The sequence below is a fragment of the Styela clava genome, chromosome 1 (genome assembly GCF_964204865.1).
Source record: "Styela clava chromosome 1, kaStyClav1.hap1.2, whole genome shotgun sequence".
NCBI lineage: Eukaryota > Metazoa > Chordata > Ascidiacea > Stolidobranchia > Styelidae > Styela > Styela clava.
This window is the reverse complement of record NC_135250.1, coordinates 505,729-526,632: the sequence shown is the minus strand read 5'-3', so window position 1 is coordinate 526,632 and position 20,904 is coordinate 505,729. Positions and strand designations below refer to the sequence as shown.

Here is a 20,904-nt window from a genome sequence, read left to right as displayed (position 1 = left end):
TTAAAGAAAAAACTGCTAAATGACGGGTTTTCAATGGTAGGCCACGGTGAACCGTTTAGCCGACATAGGTTTTGTACTATTTTTCCATTTCATATGAGGAATCGCCAACATAACAACTCTAAATCATGTGAGACGACTGTCTATTTTGGTAAATATCACAAAAGCTACGCAACTTTCCAAACCACGATAAACCGATATGCTTTGCCATGCCGTTAAACCAATAAACCATTCAATATTTCAGAAGTGACGTCCAACAACACTTTTCGGTAACGAGAGAGAGAGAGAGCGTGACTGCTTATTTCTAAGAAAAAATTGCGGTTTCTCAAAACCAAATCACCGTCAACCGATTAACCGTTATAGCTTTCGGTCAGATGATCAGAAATATTTCCGCAATGCGATGACGCCTAAAAACCCTTGTCACTAATGGGAGTTTTGTTTGTTTATTTAACAAAAAAAGATGATAAATTGTCATTAATTACGATGTGTCGAAGGAAGCAACACTTGTCGGCAACGAGAAAAATCTTATTTGTGCATTTAATAAAATAGAAAGAACGGTTAACCAATATATTGCAATTTGTCAAACTCAAATACGGTTTACCAATCAAATCTTGATTTCAGCAGTGCTTCGATGACGCTCAGGAGCCCTTGTCTGTGATGAGAAACCATGTTTTTTTTTAAGAAAAACTGATAAATTATATCATTTATTACGGTTTGTCGAAACTGAAACCACGGTAAAGCATGAATCATTCTTAGTTTCAGAGGTAAGTGAGTGACGGAAGGAAGTCTTGTTGGTAATGAATGAAGAGCTTGGTTGCTCATGTAAAAAAAAACGTAAACACGGTAAACCGATAACAATTCTTAATTTCAGAAGTGCCCCGGTGAGGTTTAGAACAATGAGAAAAAACGCGACTATCGTTTAACCACGGTACGCTTGGAACGGTACTGCCGATATCCTCTAACAAAAAACGAACGAACTCACTTTTAACAGAAAAACTGATCATAAATAATAAAAAGAAAGTGTAAAAATAATAAAAATTATGAAAATTGAAGATTTATTCGGAAATATCGTTGAGCTGTAGATATAAGTTGGGGTTACGTCAGACTAACTCCCCTTCCTCTTTCTGGGGCGTTGCTTTTTAAACTGGGTTTCCCGACCCCCGGTGGATATCGAAAGGGCTCATTGGGGTCGCAGAAAATTTTTTTTGACACTAACTTATGTTAAAACAAAATATCTATTAATTTGGAACCAGTACTAAAACGCACCATCGCCGAAATAGAGCCAAGATTAGGTATTTTGTTTCAGTTCCTCAGGGGCCACCGAAAGTTCATAAAGTGGGTCGTGATTACAAGTCTGTAGAACAATAACTAAGTCAGTCGTTTCCTATTATTTTTATTTCGTGGCCTATTTTCGTTGCACAAAAATTCCGTGGCTCTACAAGAAAAAACGAAATATTCTTCCCGTAAAAATAAACAATTCCACTTCAATAATTTAAATGTGAATTACCAACGAAAAATTCTTTCCGTAAAAAAAAAACACTTCAATAAATTAAATGTAAATTACCAACGAAAAATTCTTTCCGTAAAAAAAAACATCTCAATAATTTAAATGTAAATTGCCACTCAGTAGCAGAAAACAGCATCATCATTCATTGCTGATACAATCAATATCAATCAATCACTCTAGCAATTTTTAATAGCTTTGTGGCCCAACTGAATATGTTTCTAGAACCCAGCAAAGGGCCATGACCAACTTGTTGGAAAACGGTGAACTGGGCCCTCGTGCCGGACGATCCGTGATTTGGAAGGGTTTCTGCACACTAACACAAATTTCAGTCTTATTTTACAAATACTTTCATAAGAGAAGATAATATATTTTGAACTTTGCCATGATAAAATGCGCTATTGGGTCCTAAAGGCGTGGGGTTTTAATATTTAGATGGGGTTAATGGGAAGTCGATTAGACGAATTAATCGTAGGTTAGGATTCCTATATTTATCCTGGGGAAGGGAAGCCTTAATCATAATGATAAACGGTCACTTTCCCGGTTACCAGGCCAAGTCGGGCATGAAAATTGTTAAACAGATAATCCTTCCAGACGCATGGCCTTTTTTTATATTTTCGACGACTTGATTATATGGCACGGTAAGGGGGTGGTACAGATACAATTTGGTTATTCCGGATTGGGACCCATAGTTAAGGTTATTTTTTCATCTTATATGCATCACTCAAAAGTCAGTAAAAAATACACACAATGATGTTTAGGACGTCATCAAGATGTGACGTCGTCATCGTCTTCTAAAAATGGCTCTTTACTGGCGGACTTTATATGAACTTTCCCGTTCTTTAAAGTTGATTTTGTTTTTGTATAAATATCTGGCATTGAGTTGTATCTCTGCTCAGTGACGCCAGTGTTATGGGCTACGTCATTATCGTATATCGAAGCTTCAGTATGTTGTGGCGTCAAAAGATGGGCACCCTGTGACGTCATATCATTTGATCCATAAGACGGAGGCATTACTTGCTTTTGATGCGCAGCCAATTCCAACGCTGCGGTATCAGACGTCATATCCGGCGTTTGTCGTGACGTCATATCTGACGTTTGCCGTGACGTCGTATCTGGTGTTTGTCGTGACGTCATATCTGGTGTTTGTCGTGACGTAGTGAAGGAACAATTGTCTTCAATCCCGGAAGACGACAGACGACGTTTTCCCGCGTTTTTGTTACCGGGTGGCGGCGAAATCTTCGGAATTATCTGTTTCATTTCCATGTTATTTCCGACACACTTTTCAACTTTTCCTGGGACTTTCCGCTTTTCTTGCGGTTTTGGGGTTGTCGTTGTTTCTAACGATGATTCATCTTCACTACTCATGACGTCATTCACTGGAGGTTTCGTGACGTCACTTCCGAGGAGTTTTTCGGATTTATTCTTCTCATTCCATTCGTCAAGACGACTGAAAAAATAAAATATTGCTCAGATTATATCTTGTAGGCGTTTCCAAGTTTACCAACATGAGATTATGTTTCTAAGTGATTTCTGTGTCTTGCCGCACACTAACAAAAGTATATTTCTGTAACGTTTCGTCTGACCAAGGTCATACTTCCTCAGACAGTTATAGTTGAACTAAGTATGTCTGAGGAAGTCTCATTTCGGTCAGACGTAACGTTACAGAAATATATTTGTGTTAGGGTGCAGCAAGACTCATAAATCACTTAGGATAATAATCTCCATAAGTCTATACCATCATCGTTATACGCACACGGTTCCACTATCACACGGGCATAGGAGAAAGATAAGTAGTTAGTCCCGCAGACACCAAATCACTAGCATGGGATTATGTGTTTATATTTTACACAGTGATGCAGGATAGGACGTTTATATTTATCTCGAAAAGGAAAATCCCATAAAATGTTTTGATCAATCAACTAAAATTAAAAAGGCTGATAGAAAGTTGAGAGAAAGAAAGTTGACTCTAGCCGACTGAGTTGAATTTTACTGGAGATGATGATTATAAGACAGTTCATTTAGATCAGTGGTTCGCAAACCGCGGCCTGCGTAACTATTTGATTTGACCCGCCGAACTTAAGTGAAATAGTTTAACACTCTATGTTTTTTTTACGTTCTAGATACCGCAAAATGTTACATCATTACAACAGTTTGAGAACGTGTATAATCGTAACAATTCAATTATACCGGTATCTTAATGATACCGACCAGTACCGGTATCATGCGGGTGCACCACTCTCCCGGCCCGGTCAATCAACTTTGGAACCACCGATTCAGATTAATCGAGTTACTTTGAATTTCTGATAAACGGGGACTCGAATGTTCGAATCGAATAGTGAATTATTCAAATTAATTCAAACAAAAATTTTTAATCGCAGCCATCTTGTTTTTTTATTTGGCACCAAAGGTCTCGAGATAAATTCCTAATTGTTTTGAATTGAAGCCATATTTTTGCAATGGCATTCTGACATATAACTATGTTTTCAGTAATTTATGCGTCTGGCGGATCCATAACAATAATAAAAAATTACATACGATTAAATATATTTTGAGTATTCGAGATTGGATTCAAAAAAGAATTCTATTGAATATGAAAATCTTCAGGTATTCAAAAATGCCCAGCCCTAACGGGGATTCAAGTCAATCGATGACTCGACCCAACACTTGCTAGTGATCTCAATACAAATGAGAACCTGTTTCTAAAATTAGGAACCCGTTCTCAAACATTTAATTCTCATCACTGGCTACTTACCTATACAACGCATAATTATATTTATCTCTCGTGAAGTTGAAAACGGTTGAAATCTTGTCCCAATGGTCCTTGTTGCGTTTCTTTTGCAAAAATCTGGCAACGGTCTCTTTCTCTACCTCTTCTCTGATCTGAAAAAGAGATAGATGCTTGAATATACAAACGCTAAATATATAGTATAGAGAAGGCAAGTGTCGGAGAAAACGCATCTAAATGCGGGAGTGTTGTAAAAAAAAACAGCTATAAATGTTAAAAATGGGTCAGAAGCCGCGATGTAGATTCGAGCGAATATATGTTGCAGTCAACCATTTACAATTTGATCGTTGCGTAGCCTCATTTTCAACATTTTTTTGTGAATTTTTTTTGCAAAATTTGATGAAAATGCGCGCCCGTATACTTTGGATAACTTCGACAGCGAAGTAAGTCTTTCGGGATGGCTACGCTGTTGGACTTTCTCACGATTCGGGATTTTTTGTACAAATTTCCCGCCACTAATGCAAAAATGTAAGCTCTGAGGGACCCCCCCCCCCTTTTTTTTAAATAACAGTCTAGTATCCACCATTTCAATCACTGCCTTCTCACTTTGGGGTAATTTCTGTCGAATAAATGTTAAGGTAACATGATTGATTTATATTAGTCGTTGAATTTGCGGCCATAAAAGTATCAATGCCATTTAGTATTTGAGCCTATTCTTGACTCGCGAGGTTTTGCAAAATTTACTTAAAAAAAACTGAGTTGCGTTAAAAAAGTTTGGAAAACCTCTGGTCTACAGCACCTGTTCTTTTGCTTTCTTCTCGAATGCGTCAGATTCCAGTTCCCGGTACCATCTTGCATACTTCCGGTGGTGATAGGTCAAAGGTGAGAGGCATCTGAAAAAAGCGCAATTAGCGAAAATCCAAAACAGGGCGCGGCTCAAAAAGTTCAAGAACCACTGCGACCTAAGTCACGGTAGCAGCGTACTTACGAAATATATAATAAATAAACCAACCTGTGAATCATATAAAAGATTGATCCTAGAAAGAGCGTGAACGCGATTAGACACCATCCGATAATTTGGGATTTCCGCTTGTTCGCTTCGAATTCGGCAGTGGCTGAGAGGAAATATAGTTTTGAGTTTAGAATTACAAATAGAAAATCACTCAAATATGAGAGATTAAACCCAACGACCGGCAACTTGTCTAATGTTAAAACAAGTCCGTGGACGTCATTTTGTGCCATCTTTGGGAAACGTGGAGCAATGAAATCTTATGGGGAACTTTCGTCGTGTGTTGTACCGAATCGAATAAGTTAGCTGTTATAGGAGATAGCATAAAATCGAAAGATGGAATTTGAACTTTAAGAAGCTATAAGAAATTTAAATATATAACGCAATTTTGATCAAAAAACTATCTAATGCGGTAAATTAAGCCACAAACACAGCGTAGCCCCATTTTTGTTCATTTTTTGATCGCGAGTTATATTTACGCTTTGGTCAAACTCTTTTGAACTTCTGAACTGTGAAAAACTGTGACGTCACAACAATTAAATGGCGTTACATATTTAAATGCTTTCACTCGCTTGCTTCTAATTAAAATTAATTCAACTAAGTAAATTATTCAAAAAAAAAAGAATGGAAGATGACGTCACAATCTATTAATGACGTAATTTGATAAATGACGTTGCAAAGAAAGGCGTTGGATATCTCAAAAATATTACGAGTTGTCCATCGTCGTAATGAAAAAAATGATATTATTTCAAATCTATTCTACAATGACGTCATCCAGTGACGTAATATTACTTACTTGTAGTTAACTTTCTTGTCAGTACATCATCACAGTTGTTTTTATACGGATCTTTTGAAACTGCGCATGCAAAATATTTCCCGTCCAGAAATGCCACGGACATCCATGCTAAAGGTGCGACCATTGCCTGGGAATTGTGTTATAAGGTTAGCAAAAACGCAGGTTGAAAGACTATTTTTGAGGCTCAATATAAGGCAAACTACAGGCAATCATCCGGTTACCAGTCAATGTCGCATGATTTCAGTCCTCCTAAAGGGAGTAAGTAACTCCTTACATGTCGTTTGATATCAGTGGACGCTTGTTTGGAAGCAAAGGAGTAAACAAAATGAATAAATTTCGCAAATAAAAATTTCAAACCCACCTGTACGTAGACTTCCAATATTGTTACACATCCAGCCCCATATCCTCTCGCTGCTTTGGAGCTTCTTCGGCAGCAACCTGTGATTGAAATGATACAAAATGCCAATATAAATACCATGCAATTCAAGAGTTCTGCCGCACACTAAAAGCAATGTATTTCTGTAACGTTTCATCTAATTGCTGAGTTAAATCGTAACAGCTTTCGGGCCCGATAAATATCACGGACTATAGTGTTCGTGTTAATATTGCGTGTATTTATAAATTTTTATGTTTATGACCAGTTGTGTTGACCCTTGTTCAATGATGGTTTGTCGGATCTGGACTCCGACCACTCACTACACGTGAGAGAAAAACTATGTCTTTCGCTCTCTTTCTCCGGCCGCTGCGCTGGCGACCTCTGTTATTTGGCGGTGTTTTGTTTGTCTGTTATATGTTTGTAATTTTGCAGTTGCCGTACAATAAAACGACCAATCCGGAATCTTTGAGTCTTCTGATTCATCTTAAACCAAAGTAGCAACATCTTCACACTGTGACAATGGCGAGCACGCCAGTATTTGATCAACATCTTGAAACTGCGTGACAATACACGTGGTTGGGGTAAAGATGACTATTCTAAGACATTTTAGAGTCGCGCTGCAAAGTAACACAAATGTATTTCTGTAACGTTTCGTCTGACCAATCACAGACTTCCTCATTCAGTCATTTGTGTTAATTTTCAACACGACTCTTGAATTGCACAGTATGGTCATGTTTATTCTTGATGCATAAGGAATAATGAATGTATGATGCATGCATTATACACATACGGATCCACTAGCATAAATACACAGAGAAAGAATAGAGGGGTTAGTCTCGCGCAACCAAACTCATATTTAACAAAATAAAATTCATAATTCCAATACAACAGGATTAGCGACAATACCGAATGTCGCGCTGCGAACTGGAGCGAGTGTGGGGCAGCAATCAAATTTTGCACTTGCAGGCGCGATATGTCGGGTCTAAGTTTATTGACGCGCAGCGTACAAATGTGGGGTTCAAATCTCATCGCTACTCCCATGGACGAAGCCAGGAATTTGCCAAGTCAGACCGTGAAAGTTAGCGAGTCTGGAGGCTTTAAAAAGCGTTTCAAGCTACAAAAATTGATATGTATGATACAGAAAAAATGCTTTTTTTTTACATTTAAAAAAGCCCCCTCCTTTTCCTAATTTCAGGTCTGACACCATACTTTAATTTCTAACGTAAATAATATTTTATTTGAATATTCAGAAAGTGGTTTATATGCCAGTACAGATGATCAGTTGAATAAATAACACATTTTTCTAAGTTACGATTAGTTTTTCTTCTTTCGTTCTTTTTCAAATTAAATAACCACGTTACCTGTCATGAGTTTCCACGTCTTTATATTCATAGCGTAACCCAAGATGAAAAGAGCGAATGCTGGAACGAGAATGAAAACCCATCCGTAGAGATAATTCTGTTGAACCGCTGTAAAAGATACGCATGACTGGGTAAATTTATTAAAATCTCAATTCTAAAGATAGTTCTGTTGGACTGCTGTAAAAGATACGCATGAATGGGTAAATTCATCAAAATATCTATTATAAAGATAGTTCTGTTGGACTGCTGTGAAAGATACGCATGACTGGATAAATTTATCAAAATCTCAATTTTAAAAATAGTTCTGTTGAACTGCTGTAAAAGATACACATGACTGGATAAATTTATCAAAATCTCAATTTTAAAAATAGTTCTATTGGACTGCTGTGAAAGATACGCATGACTGGATAAATTTATCAAAATCTCAGTTCTAAAGATAGTTCTGTTGGACTGCTGTAAAAGATAGATATGCATGAATGGTTCTGTAATCAGAAAAATATACGTATGGCTGGGTAATTATAGTCAGAAATAGGACTCCCTTACTTCTATGTAAATGCGAATAAGTTTGCTCATAGATGGGCGCTCCAGAAGTATGTGTACCAATATGTAGGTCACTAGTTTTGTTCACCTACTTTACATCAAGTTGTGTAAAGGGATGGGAGCCTATGGGCAGGGGGTATATTCACTTGGCTTACATCGACAGCCCTCGAACTCGTAATAGAACTAAACTAAGCAAAATTGAAATAAAATTATAGCCTAACCCTAACCTATACACATACTACTGGAGTACCCAGAGATGAGTCGTCTTTACTTCTGAGTGAGTGCCCATAACTTTGCTCAGAGATGAGTCTCCTTTATTTCTGAGTGAGTGCCCATAACTTTGCTTAGAGACGAGTCTCCTCTACTTCTGAATGAGTGCCCGAAACTTTGCTCAAAGATGAGTCTCTTTTACTTCTGAGTGATTTCTTTTTTACTCTTGGGTGAGCGCCCGTAATTTTGCTCAGAGATGAGTCTCTTTTACTTCTGAGTGAGTAACTTTACTCAGGATAGAGTATTCTTAAATAATCTTGAATGAGTGCCTTACTTTGGGCAAAATTAAAAAAAAAATTAAAAACACTCACGAATGGAAGTTTCATTCATTCCATGTTCTGGGCAAGGACAATTGAACGCAGCGAAACTGAATAACTGCTCCGACCCGACAGTGACGAGACAGATCACAATATTTATCGCAGATCCAGAGCTTGTCTTCACTGTGTTCTGTACGGAAGTGAATATGGAACCGATTCCGCCCATAGACACCACCATGGTGGACGTTTAAATAATAATACCTATTACTATATTTGAAAAAATATTCAAATAATAAAGGATAAAAAAATCGTGGATCCAATACTCAAAATGATATGTAATGATATTCAAAGTTTCAAGAACGGGTTCTCTTTTGTGTCGAACCCATTAACAACGGGTTCCCATATTTCAGATAATGAAAGTATGTCACTACGTAAGCTACATTAACATAACACTTATTCCTGTGATTGAGATAAAATTTTGAACGTAAATAATAGAACTAAATTTGTGGAAGTTTGAAGCGAGGCTTTGATCGTTTTGATTTTTACTACAGTATCGTATACAGTGGTGTTGCGGGTTGTTGTTGATAAATTGTAAAAAGCATTTTTCTGTATCATACATAGCAATTTGGTGTAACTTGAAACGCCTTTTATGACCTCATAAACTCTTAAAATCCACGTTTTTGCTCGGACCTGATATCTGTTACGATCTAACTTGGCAGTAGAAATTCCATGACCCCGTCTTTGACCCCCTTGGAATGTCCTATGCCAGTGGTTCCCAAACTTTTCAGAGTTGCGACCCACTATTTATTACCACAGCTTATGGCGAAATTTTTTATGACATAACACAGAATACAGCAATGGCCAATCATCGTAAAACTGCCGTGTTTTCCTCGAAAATAAGACCTGGCCTGAAAATAGGACCTAATTTGAATTTTAAAAGTGATTTTAAATAAACCCAACCCTTAAAATGAATTTAAAATGTGTAGGAGAGGAAAAGTACGATGACCTGAGGTAAGGTGAAGATCGCACCACTATTCAAGATTGTGTGGTGTTACAATTATGATATTGATTTTTGTATAGGAAATACAAATAAAAACAATGGATGTCAGTTTTTGTATAATGTTTATCTCGTGATTTTCTACAATGTAATTTTATTTTTGATAAATGAACTCAAAAGACCTCTTCCAAAAAAAACATAGTGTTATTCTTCAAAAGGAAATAAATCTAAATCCTGTCTAAATTTCGGGGAAACACGACCCATAGTTTGGGAACCGCTGTCCTATGCTATCCATAACCACCAACTCTAAACGCTAAGTAGCAGTTAAGTACGCGTTACTCCAATAACCATTCAATGTAGCCTATTTGATTTGATCTCTTGTACAAAACCACACACAAAAAACTCCCCGCCAACCTTTAAAATAAGATAATTAGTGATAATCCGCTTAGGGTCATGGTTAAGAATGCAGATTGCACTGAATATGCAAATTCCAAACCCAAACAGAATGGTTCCATTTAAGACGCTTAAAATTTGGCGTAAAATTTTAAAACACCAATTCACCTGAATACCGACACTCGAATAAAATATTCATACTCCTACAATAGTACGCGATACTTTCTAAGCAAATCGAGCTTTTCAAATATTTGCTTTCAGGACTGTAGAATGAACTTAGTATTTACACAACACAGAATTATTAAGCGACTGTGTCGTAAATTTTTTATTAAAGTGATTAGTTGTCTTATATTTACGTAAGATCCTTTGATTTTTACTGCAGTATTTTTGCGTTGAGTTCAACCAAATAATTTTCGAAGATGTGGGGGAGGGGGGGGAGTTTTTAAATTTTTTTTTGCCAAGTTAGATCGAAACAGCTAGCGAGTCCGATCGAACGCTGGAATACGCGTGTTTTTAGAAGTCTTGGGGGCTAAAAAGCATTTCAAATTGCAAATTGCAAATTGCTATCTATGATACAGAAAACTGTTTTTTTTTGCATTTCAAAAAGGGGGGGGGGGGCTCGGCCCGCAAAACCACCCTCCTGGCTACGCCACTGCCTTCGACACACTCAAAATATCGGTTTTGAGCTCATACGGATCAACTAATACAAAATCAGAGAAAAGGGAGAAATGGTTAGACAGATACACGCTCAGAAAAAGTAGTTAGCTTTTGTATCCTTCAAAGATTTATCAGTTGGGTTCCTGCGGGACTAACTACTTGCTGTAGCAAGAATAAAGAAAACAGTAAAATTTATATAAAAAATAAGTTTGCCGGTAAGACATATTCATTCTACACAAAAAAGCCGTCGCCAAATCACCTATTGCGCGAAATACACAGCTCACAAACTGCCGCAGCCGAACTGATGGCCTTAAATACCGAAGCCCCAAGACCCTCAGCATACTCCATCGGAATAGTTTTATCCAAGACTCACGAAATTTGGCGCAAAACACCAAACAACCTGATTACGGACACTCAGATAAAATATTCATATTCCTACAATAGTACACGATACTATCTGGCAAATCGCGCTTCTCAAATATTTGCATTCATGACTGTAAAATGAACTTAGGAATTCCTAAACGATAGCGTCGTAAATAACATTTTTTAGCGAAATGATTAGTCGACTCATATACGTATGATATGACGTAAAAGACGTTCAAGTCTTGAAGAAATATAGAAATACACTTGTGTGAGCGTGCAGCAAGACTCACATATAATATAAATTTATTAATATTGCAAATTTCTAAGACATTCTAGAGTCGCGCTGCAAATTAAAACCAATATATATCTCTGTAACGTTTCGTCTGACCAAAATCAGACTTCCTCAGACATATAAAATCCAATTAGCGTAGTTTGGCACAGAATAAATTACCAAATAATTTTTATGAAGTTATTTTCAGGAAGTTCCCAACCAATTTGACGTTGTGTACACAATACATTCGAATTTTTATAATCTATACCCCGATGTTTTATCGTTTTTTTTTTTTGAGAATGACGGCACAAAATAATAATAAATTGGACTAGAACGGCCGAATAATACTAATACAAAAAAGCCATGAATGTTGAAAAACGATAGCCAGGGTTTTATGCAATTTACGGGAATTAACAATTCGTTAAATCCATTGAATTATAATATTAAGTGGCGCAGTCGTAGGGGAGGGGTGAGTATGTATCTGTTTCCTGTATTTATGATTACAGTTACCAATAACAGATCGACAATTCGCCGCTATAACTGAGGAATAAGTTTTTAAACCCTTCTATCGTTATTCTAAGGAGAAAATCACAAAATAAAATTGAATTTCAAATGGGCAGATGAATCTTTTATGATGTCAAATTATAGTAACATAAGCGGTGAAAACTCTTTGCTTAAAACTTCTCCGAGTACCGCCCCAATCGGTACTTCCTAGCACGTAATTCCCCGCCATGAATCTATATGTACAAGTAACTCTCGGTATTTTGGTGGTTGCCCGTGCCTTTGCTCAGAGATGAATCTCGTTTAATTCTGATTGAGTGCGCATATTGTATCACCATACTGGTTCCATTACATTTGAACCCACGATAATTGCACCTGCATACTGTTGCACCTATGGGATTTTTTTGTTTTACGGATATTAGAACCCATATTAACCCTAACCCATGTGTTTTAGCACCCGCATATAGATTGAACCCGCGGATATACACATGGGTTCAAATGTACGGTCACCCACCATACTGTATATAGTTTCAGTGGTCGACCGTGTTTTTTTTCTGAGATGAGTCACTATCACTATCATTTTGTTCTATAGTCAAAGTATTACTCGAGATTGCTTGCTTTCAACAACTTATCTAAAAAATGACTGAAAAACTAAAAAACGAGCCCTCGATCGACAATCAGTCTGACTGAAAACATGTCAAGGCGAATTGCTAGATTATACCTGTTACGTACGTAAGAATTGCTGATTCGCCGTTTTCACGGAAACAAGGAAGTCGGTGACGTCACTGGAAATAACCCAGCCGGAAAAATATTGTTCTAAACCGGTCGCAGACCTCTTGGCCCGTAATGTACTACACACTCTTACTAGAAATTTGATACCTTATAGAAAAGCGCCCATTATGACTCATGTTCTCGTCACAATCGATGCCAATAAAGGGCGCTAAAAGTGATGTCGAAGGTGGGAATGGGAATAGCAAAACATGCTTCTAAAAAGGTAGGAAAATTCAACTGGTATTTTTGCGTTAATTCCATTTGTTTGGTAGTGCCTTGGCCCGGGAGGAAGGAAAAGTCATTACCTATCATCGACGTTGGCGGTGTTGGCAGTACTCGTGAATAGGGCTGGGATATTCAAATACCTGATGATTTCGAATACGAATCGAATATTTTTTCGAATCTAGAATACCTATAATATATTAACATTTGAACGATATAATTTTATGCGTATTTTTTTTATCGCAATGCGTCCTACAGACACATAAATTACTGAAAACATAGAATCTATACCACAGACAGTTCGCCGAGTTGTCACACCCAATAGGAAACATTCATCAAAATAGTGAGACATATGTCAGAATTGCATTTTAAAAATATGACTCCAATAAAAAAGTTGCGGATTCTCTTCGAAACGAGATGGCGGCGATTCGAAATTTTTGTTTGAACCGAATCGAATAATTCAAAATCCGATTAAAATAGTCGATTCGAAATGCCCAGTCTTACTTGTAAATTATCTTTAAAAAACGTCCATCCCGGTACCCAATCTCGTCTAAGGAGTGTCCGTACCCCAAAATGTCTGCCCCCCTGACTTAAACTGGCCGCCTCTGTTTTCTATTCATATTTTGTAAACATTCATCGCGTCACGGTCCACTAGTTTTCACACTCGATTACACATATTGAAATTAATAATTCTGTCAGGAACACTCAGGCCTCGTGTTTAGTTGATGATTATTTTTTCGGCGCATTTTCTTAGATTTGCTCTGAAGAAGGCCCTGTACAAACAGACACTTGATAAGAACAGTTCAACTTCTTCTGACACTCTTTTATATATAGCCTGCATCGCCTTATCTCGCCCACTAAGGCCACGGCAGATTGCCGCAGGGTAGAAGCTCGATTGCACATTTACGCAAGTAAATTTATTGCACCATATCTGTGTCGTAATTACATTAATGATTGCATGCCATCGATTAAAAATAATTTCATCGTGTTTTTTTCCCTATTTTCTACCACAGTGCTCACAAGTTCAAAGAGGCCGATTTGAGATATCTCATTGTGATTTATTAGTTCAATTTTATGTCACAAGGTGAGATTGCTCAGGTACAGTTTGAATCAAAAATAAAAACAGAACCCATCAACTTTCAAATACTTCTACGGAAAGAAGAAAAATTAAATACTTAAACTTCTGTTTGTGTATGAATGTACCCAAAAGTTACAGTAATCTGGGACGTTTTTTACAAAAGTTATGTTCTCTCTATGATATGTTACAAATGGTTCCGAGGCGGAGTTTGTAATGAATTATTGCATCTAACTATATAAAAAGAGATTATTATTACTGGAATTGAACAGTAAATGTTTGCCTGTGGACGAGGGACAGTCGGGAAATGCTTATACCCAACGATTTACATTGTTCTTCTTTTTGTTATTAATTCGACTTCAAATATTAAATTCAAAGGCAGGCCGAGGATTGCTGTATATATGAATGAGAACTTCCACCAGCTTTCCTTTCCTCCCCAAATAAATATGCAAATGTCTATTCTCTTCTCTGTATGTAAAATCAATCGACTAATCTAAAAAATTTCAAATTTCACTCAGACGTAAATCACCGCAAAAATGACAAATTTTGAAACCAAAAAAGGGATTTTGATCATCTGGACAATATAATCAATGCCGTGTCGGGGGCGATTATTTGTCACCCTTACTCAGAAACAGGACGCGGAAAATGTCAAACGTCACTTTTTTGATATAACTGAATATTATTGAACTGAAAAATCACTCCTCGCTCTCAACTAGATATTGTCACACACAATCGTCTCACCTAGTAAACAAAATGCCCAATCGAAAAATATTTTCCCTTTTAAGTAAAGCATTGCTACCTCCTACATATTAGTCATTGCTTGTATGTATGTATTGCTAGTCTAGAGCCTTGTTAATATGCAAATTGCGTCATTAAAACTGATAACAGACAATTTTCTCTGATAATAAGTACAATATCGCTCTAAGGGATGGAATTTTATCTGATAATGCACAGTTGGGCGAGTGATAGCAGATGACACAGGGAACAATTTAAAAGAAATTGCGAAATGAGTGAGTAATTCTCATGTGGTCAGAGCAGCGATCCTCAAACTGTGTTCCATGTGTTCTTCGGAGCGTTCCGCAAGACAGGGATCAAAATTGCGATCTCGGCCGTACTTCGGCGACTAGGAGTCGTGAATTTATCTCCAACTGGCGACAAACAGGCGGACAATCCTTCCTATCTAAACAGGCGAACAGGCCTCGTGCCAGTCTGGAAGGCATGAAGATTTCGTTAACCGTCGACCTAATTTTTCATCAAAAATGCCAAACTTCAGATCTGCAGTCCTGGGATTATAACGTAACAATGTACGATTTTAACTCAGCAGGCGACTATATAAATGCTCGCCACCTATTGTATCCTTCCCATAAGATTAACGCGTTACAGACATGTCATCCTTTCAATTTGACATTGACTCGATGGCCTTGACATCTGCCAATGACCTTGGGAGCTACAAATGACATTGACATCTGTTTTCCCGCCAAAATTGACACTAATTTATTAAAAATTAAATCAAAAAAGACTTCACCGAAAAGTATACTAGCCTGTCCTTTACCCTGCCTCAAAACCACAACATCTGTTAAAACTTTTCTCCAATGCCATCCCTCAATTTAAGCCTGTATACCAGTATGCTCCCGAAGCTTTTAATATTTGATCTACTTAATTCTTTTTTGGGAAGGGGTGATGAGGGGTTTCCATATTTAGAGAGTGATATATATTTTACTATTAGCGATAAAACAATTTGTAACTCATAAAAATGCGTTATGTACATGACTGACCCATGTGGTATATAAGCCACCTATTTCTACAAGATATCCAAAAAATAATTATAAAACTTTTCTTCCTGTTTTGAACAACGTTTTACCTACGCTAGTACTCATAACCATGAAAGTTGGTAAAAGCAATTAGCAAACAGTGCGCGCGAACTAAAATAAACAACCGTTTTCCCTCCTATTAAACCATTTTTTGCAAATATAAATTGCGGTATGCCACCAAGTTCCGCTTCTCCTTCAGCCTATCCCATGTACATCACAAGTACGAATATTAAGCTTTTTCCCACGAATACCTAAAATAATAATAAACCGAAGTCTACGGCAAACTGTAATCACAGAACAGTATAAGGATACTTCAAAAATTTATATTACCGTACCTAACGGACGATAACGCGCACATTGGATCCGTTTTTTTTCCCTCAAAAATCGACCGTGTGCCTAATGTATGGATCCGGTAGTGCTTCATTGTCACCACTCAAAACTAGTACAAGCATTGCTTAAAAATCTGTTTCGTTTCATAGCCCGGCCTCATGTATGAATGAAAACTCAATCTAAGCAATTTGTTGGGTGCTTTCCGTAGTATGTGCACTAAGATGGCGCACAACCTGATAACCCTAACCTGGTACACATATTATGTTCAGGTTGTGCGTCATCTTGGTGCACGCACATACTACCGGAGCACCATTTATTGTTAGTGCGCCTTATAATGTGGTGTAAGGATGCTGTGTGGAAGTAACGGTGACTATTGTTGAATTTGTTTATCTGAAAATTTCTGACTTCGTTCAGACGGAACGTTGCAGAAATATGTTTATGTCAGTGTGCAACAAGTCTCTTGAATCACTTAGAATAGCAACCTATCTGTTTTGATGAATAGGAATAACATAATCTCTTTCCACTAAATAGTAGTAAGTTGCTGATCTTACTATTTCGTTGAATGAGATCATGTTATGTTTACTTATCACTTTAATACTATCTCGTTCAAGCATCCTTGTGGTAACTGATACGTACGGTTTCAAAGTAGGGAGTAAACAAGGTGGAAGGACTTGCAGTTCAGTACACAATACCCTAGTACACGCCATATCTACTTTGAGTTTGAAAAACAGTGGATTATTCATTTTTTTACTTTAACAGTATTAGTTACTTGATCGATGTTCAGTAAAATAACATAAACCATGGGTGTGTCACAGGCAGCCCGCAGGCCACAACCGGTCCGCGAAGCCATTTCGTGTGGCCCTTTCCGACACTCAGATTGTTCCCCACCAAGCACAAAATCCTAATCCAACAGATTATGTTTAAAAAGGCGCTCACATGGGCAAAAATACACGTTTTTTGCTTTTGTGACTGCGTTAAATCCTCTGTTCTGATAAGGCTAAGCGATATTTTTTTCGTGTGGTCCAGCTAGATTTCTGAAGTTGGTTATATGACCCACTGACTAAAAAATGTTGCACACCCCTGGTCTAAGCAATAAACTTTCTTCTTGGGCAAGAATTCCCCTAGTTGTGTGATGTAAGACTTTTAAACATACTCAATATTATACAGAATTGCATATCTAGCTGTATATTCTCAAACGTGGGCCAAACTAAAACAGCATATAATAGGATAATTTAATCATGGCCCATACGTAATATGAACTTAATTCGATTGCGGTTTTGAAGCTTTGAATATTTCATAAAGGACGGAAAACGCAGCGCTCGCTATTGAATTTCAGTGTTTGAAAAAAAACAGCGAAATCACCATGCAATTCACGGTTAATAAATATTGCTGGCTGAAAATGACTTCTGATTTTTAAAGGGAATTTTACCATGGAAGACCACGCTCGCTCACTCAGAGTTAAAGGAACCTCACAACAAAAAGTTTAGATTACAGTGTCAATTTGCAATTGCTAAAATCTGAGTCTCACTATTGGAAGATAGTAATGACGCCATCGGTAATGACGTAACACGTAAACAAATTTTTGTTCGCTATTTGTGCTATATATGATTCTAGCGATCTGAATGGCTGGAGAAACTCGACAGGCTCGAGACTTCGCTGGTACATCTTTGTACTTACCTTGTGCATTAGTGACTGCCTGCAACTCTTCTATTCTCTATACTCTACGTCATCAGTAGTGACGTAATGGAAGTCCCCGCCTCCTTCAGCTTGTAATTCCTCGAGTGAGTGTCTCGAGTGAGCGACAAAGATCAAACAATCCGCTGCGTAAACAAAGCCGAGTGTTTGCTCAGACAAAATGTAAGCGGATATATTCGAACAATTGCGATCACTTTCCGCACAAATATATAATGTTTGGGGCTCCATCATTTTTTTGTCTGGCGGATCCAGTTAGGGTGAGAAATGCAGATTGCGCTGGAAATTCTTGACCCCAAACTAGGTAATTACTAATTTGTAATTATAAAACATGGCGATGGTGTTTATCTCAAATCTCACATTTTTTGCATTAGTGGGCTTTGTGCAAAAGATCTGTAGAACCCATGTGTGTTTATTCGATGACCGTACATTTGAACCCATACATGTGCACTCGTATATCCGCGGGTTCAATCTCTATGCGGGTGCTAAAATCCATGGGTTAGGGTTAGTATGGGTTCCTTAAAACGAAAAGAATTCTATAGGTGCAATAGTATACAGGTGCAACTGTCGTTGGTTCAAATGTACGTGGGTTCGAATGTAATGGAACTGTTTATTCTGTATATACATGGCTCACGAAGTTGAAGTTACTTTCTAGTTAAAAGGGCATTAAATGCAATCACTTACAAATCTTATTTTTCTGGTATTTTCCCTATCCCAACCCGGACAGCCAGCTCTGAGATTCAAAATTTTAGGAACGGGTTCTCGTTGTACTTATCCCACTAACAACGGGTTCTCTTGTTTGAGGAGACTATGCCGGACTAAAAGCGCTATACCAATAAAAGAACGTAATATAGGATTACGTGAGAAACAAAACTTAAAAAATGATTACTAAAACCAAACTGGGGTATCGCAGTTGTGAGGTTTGAAACTTTAAGAACGGGTTCTCTTTTGCATCGAACTCACTAACAACCGGTCCCCTCATTAACAAACCCATCCTGAAGTTTATATGGCTCTCTAATAATAGAGATGGGAAAACTACGACCCGGGGGCCAAATCCGGTCCGCTGGGTGATTCAATATGGCCTGGTGCTGTCACAACCAAACTGAAACAAAAATTTGCTGTTTTAGCAAAACATAACTTGAGAAATTTGCCGGGATTGCGATCAAATTTAATTTCAGCACGAGGCTTCTCGTTTTTCATTTTTGATATTGTAACACTGTAAATACTGTCCATAAAATGTAACTTTTACTTGATACTTACATGGCCCGCCAGTCTGGATGGGTGACATTTTTGGCCCCCGATCCGAAAACCTTGCCCCCCCCCAAGCCCCCCCCCCTGTTCTATTACGATACAAGAACCCAGTACGATTTCATGATAATAACAACTCAAACGCCATATTTACTAATGATATCACTACTTGAGCTTCGTTAGTACGGCACACTTTACATTAATCCAATACGGAGGTGTGCAACCTGTGGCCCGCGGGGCAAATGCAGCCCACAAGGAATAAATTGCGCGGCCTACAGAAAAGTGCTCATTTTAAATGATGTGCGGCCTCGGAACAAGTTTTTAATTTAGTAATTTCAATGACTTGGCGTTGCGAAGAATACTTTACTATGCGTGACGGCTTCTCATTTGTATTGAACTCACTAACAACAGGTTCCCTCATTAAAAAAATATGTGTATGTCACTACGTAAGCTACATTACTATGACACACTTTACATGAATCTGATACATACTTCTGTAGGTGCTCATGTAGTATGTGTACCAGGTTAGGCCATAATTTTATTCCGATTTTCCTTATTTTAGTTCTGTTACGAGTTCGGGGACTGTCTATGTAAGCCAAGTGAATATACCCCCTGCCCATATGCTTCCGTCCCTTTACACAACTTGATGTAAAGTAGGCGAACAAAACTAGTTACCTCCATACACATTGGTACACATACCTTTGGAGCTACCTACTTCTGTAAGCTAAACCACTCTGCAACTAGACTCGCTACAAAACAAATCCTACAGACGAGAACCTCTCGACTGAATGAGCGATTGTTACGATGCCATTCACCAAATGTAACGCTTCGCTAGCTTTGTTTTCAGAATTTTACGGCCCCGTGATGACGTCACATACTGTTAGCCACAATTGTCAATTTAATTATTATCGCTGTATGGGTGAAATTTTGAAACGGCGTTTTAGGAACTTTGCGGATCTTTTGTCAAAGCCCCCGGAACTGATACAAAAATGTGAGATTTGAAAAACAACCCTCGCCACGTTTTTGAATAAAATATTAGTAACTATCCAGTTGCGGTTAGGAATGATTTAAAAATTGGAATTTCCGGTGCAATCTGCAGTTCTAATCCTAACTAGACAATTACAAATTTCCTTATTTTGAGCGTTGGCGGGGTGTTCGTACAAAATATCCTGCCCTTTTCCCCCGATACGGCTCTGCACAAGCAGGTTGCGTAATTAACCTTATTTTGAAAAAAACGGAAAATGCTAGATTTCAATTTTATTTTAAGATATCACGCCCTCGTGTTGACGCCGTATTTTGCTTTTAGCTATATTTGTTAATTACTTAACGATCTTAGGTATTTGTCTGTTTGCTTGTTTGTTTGTTTGTCTGTCTCTTAGATACACGCGATATCTCACGAAAGCAAGGTTGAATCTGCTTCAAATATTGCATATTGTCGCATAATTAACGAGGTATTAATTAATTAGTGATTGGACACACGATGTCACTATGGAGTAAGATCGGATGAAGCGAAACCGCAGTTTCTGTTTTGGGACCACTAACTTTCGATCGATAAGTCTTCGGTCTCCGACCGATATTCTCCTTTACTTGTTATTTAGTTAAAAATTAATTTCGAATTATTCTTTGATCGTTAAATGGAATAAATCAATTAATCAACTGTTTACCCGACGCTCTTGTCGCGCGGCAAATTGGTATTCAAATTAGTAATCGAACATGCCTAACCTAGTTATTAGCG

At 37.7% G+C, this 20,904-nt stretch overlaps 1 protein-coding gene across 1 annotated transcript; it reads right to left on the bottom strand.

The window, feature by feature from the left end:
* Positions 1–509: 509 nt before the first annotated feature.
* LOC120348529 (calcium homeostasis modulator protein 6-like) lies at positions 510–9,612 on the bottom strand. Its single transcript, XM_039418681.2, has 8 exons — positions 8,893–9,612; positions 7,772–7,879; positions 6,396–6,472; positions 6,035–6,161; positions 5,242–5,344; positions 5,029–5,122; positions 4,257–4,384; positions 510–2,951 (listed from the first exon to the last, which is right to left on the bottom strand). Exons 1-8 carry the CDS (start codon positions 9,074–9,076, stop codon positions 2,270–2,272), a joined length of 1,503 nt encoding a protein of 500 aa, XP_039274615.2. The 5' UTR covers positions 9,077–9,612; the 3' UTR covers positions 510–2,269.
* Positions 9,613–20,904: the final 11,292 nt, after the last annotated feature.

What these genes read in the sequence shown, in the direction of transcription:
- LOC120348529 (XM_039418681.2), bottom strand. Translation starts at nt 9,076, where the DNA reads ATGGTGGTGTCTATGGGCGGAATCGGTTCCATATTCACTTCCGTACAG. An exon ending in GACAAGAAAGTTAACTACAA is followed by an intron (nt 5,345 to 6,034) that starts GTAAGTAATATT and finishes ATTTCCTCTCAG; the next exon opens with CCACTGCCGAATTCGAAGCG. An exon ending in AGAAGAAAGCAAAAGAACAG is followed by an intron (nt 4,385 to 5,028) that starts GTGCTGTAGACC and finishes TCTCTTTTTCAG; the next exon opens with ATCAGAGAAGAGGTAGAGAA.